The 1,571-nt window shown below is 56.3% G+C and overlaps 1 protein-coding gene across 1 annotated transcript; it reads left to right on the top strand.

Annotated features, from left to right (window-relative positions):
- Positions 1 to 83: 83 nt before the first annotated feature.
- On the top strand, positions 84 to 1,409 carry ENH_00042440 (hypothetical protein; the record flags this gene model as incomplete). The annotated part of the gene is made up of 1 exon (XM_013580843.1): positions 84 to 1,409. The coding sequence occupies one exon, from the start codon at positions 84 to 86 to the stop codon at positions 1,407 to 1,409; it is 1,326 nt and encodes a 441-aa protein (XP_013436297.1).
- Positions 1,410 to 1,571: the final 162 nt, after the last annotated feature.

Raw genomic sequence — 1,571 nt, 5'->3', positions numbered from 1 at the left:
CTATTCAAACGATTCTTGAGATGCTGGGGGGTGCCAGATACTTTTCTACTCTCGACCTCGAGTCGGGATTTCACCAGATAAGAATGGCCAAGGAGGACCGGTGGAAGACAGCTTTCCGCTCGGTTGTGGGGTTATTCGAGTATAAGGTCATGCCCTTTGGCCTCAAGGGCGCGCCTGCTACCTTTCAGGCCAACATCAATGCATACCTGCAGCCTTTACTGGGTCAGGGAGTCATTGCATATCTAGACGATGTCCTCATTTACAGCCCCGACCTTCCCAGTCACGTTACCCTCCTCCAACAAGTACTACGTATTTTCCTCGATCAGCAATTCTACCCGAAGTTCTCTAAATGCAAGTTTGCGAAGCGGGAGCTTACCTACTTGGGCTATACCGTTAGCGCGGAGGGTATAAAACCCGCACCAGACAAGATTCAAGTCATTAAGGCGTGGCCCGAGGTGTTGCAGAACGAGACGCCCGAGGTGTTGCAGAACGAGACGCAAATACGTCAGTTCCTAGGCACCGTTAACTATTGCCGCATGTTCATGGGCCCGGATTTTGCTAGGGTCGCCCGCCCACTCGTAGATCTCACACGCAAGGGAGTCCCTTTCCAGTGGACAGACGCACACACTCAAGCGGTACGCCACCTCAAGCAGCGTTTGGTTGATTACACCACCCTACAGATTCCTGACACCACGAAACCCTTTGAGCTCTACACGGATGCCTCGGGCTATGCAGTTGGCGCGGTCCTCGAACAGGCCGGCCAACCAATAGGGTTCCTCAGTCAGGCCATGACCCCAACGCAGCAGAAATACTCGATTTACGACCAGGAGCTCCTGGCCTTAGTATCTGCACTCGACAAGTGGGCACACTTACTGCGACCTGCCAAGGTCACGGCCCACACCGACCACCAAGCCCTTACATACTTACAGCAACTCAAGGCGTCGAAGCCTCTTCGCGGCCGCACCGCCCGTTGGCTAGATTTTCTGGCTGAGTTTCCCGGCCTCACTATTACATACCTGCCGGGTGCACGCAATCAAGTGGCTGACGCACTGTCTCGTCTTCCTTGTCACTCTAGCCCCAGCCCTTCACCCTCCCCCATCGACCCGCCGGAGACCCATCCGGGGTCTCTTGCAGTTCTCGGGACTGGGACTGGCCCGCCCGAGCCATCGCACCGGACCCGGGGAACACATCCTGACTACCGCGGACTGGCCGGCCTCCGCCGACGTTCCTCTCGGAGGCGGACCCCCTCACCCCCGATTCCACCACCCACCACTACGCCCGACACTACGCTCGACCCCGCTGCCGAGTCTTCCACGCCGGCAGACCTTAGACCTGCGCCGTCAAGAGGACAGGAGCTGACCGGCCGTCGCATAAGATTCACGGGCCACAAGTCACGCGGAATATTGTGACGGAGATGGTTCGTCCCACTTCAACAAGTTGACCTTAAAGTTGTAGCAGCAGTATGGAAGGCAAAATAGGTCGGGATAAATGTGTATTGCGTAAATGGTCTCTGGCTTATCTGCGTGCCGCAGTTTCCAGAGTTCCTCACTCACGTCCTGTACACACATCAA

The sequence above is a fragment of the Eimeria necatrix genome, genomic scaffold (genome assembly GCF_000499385.1).
Source record: "Eimeria necatrix Houghton genomic scaffold, Enh_scaff3148, whole genome shotgun sequence".
In the NCBI taxonomy this organism is placed as follows: Eukaryota; Apicomplexa; class Conoidasida; order Eucoccidiorida; family Eimeriidae; genus Eimeria; species Eimeria necatrix.
This window is presented reverse-complemented; position numbering and strand designations above follow the sequence as displayed.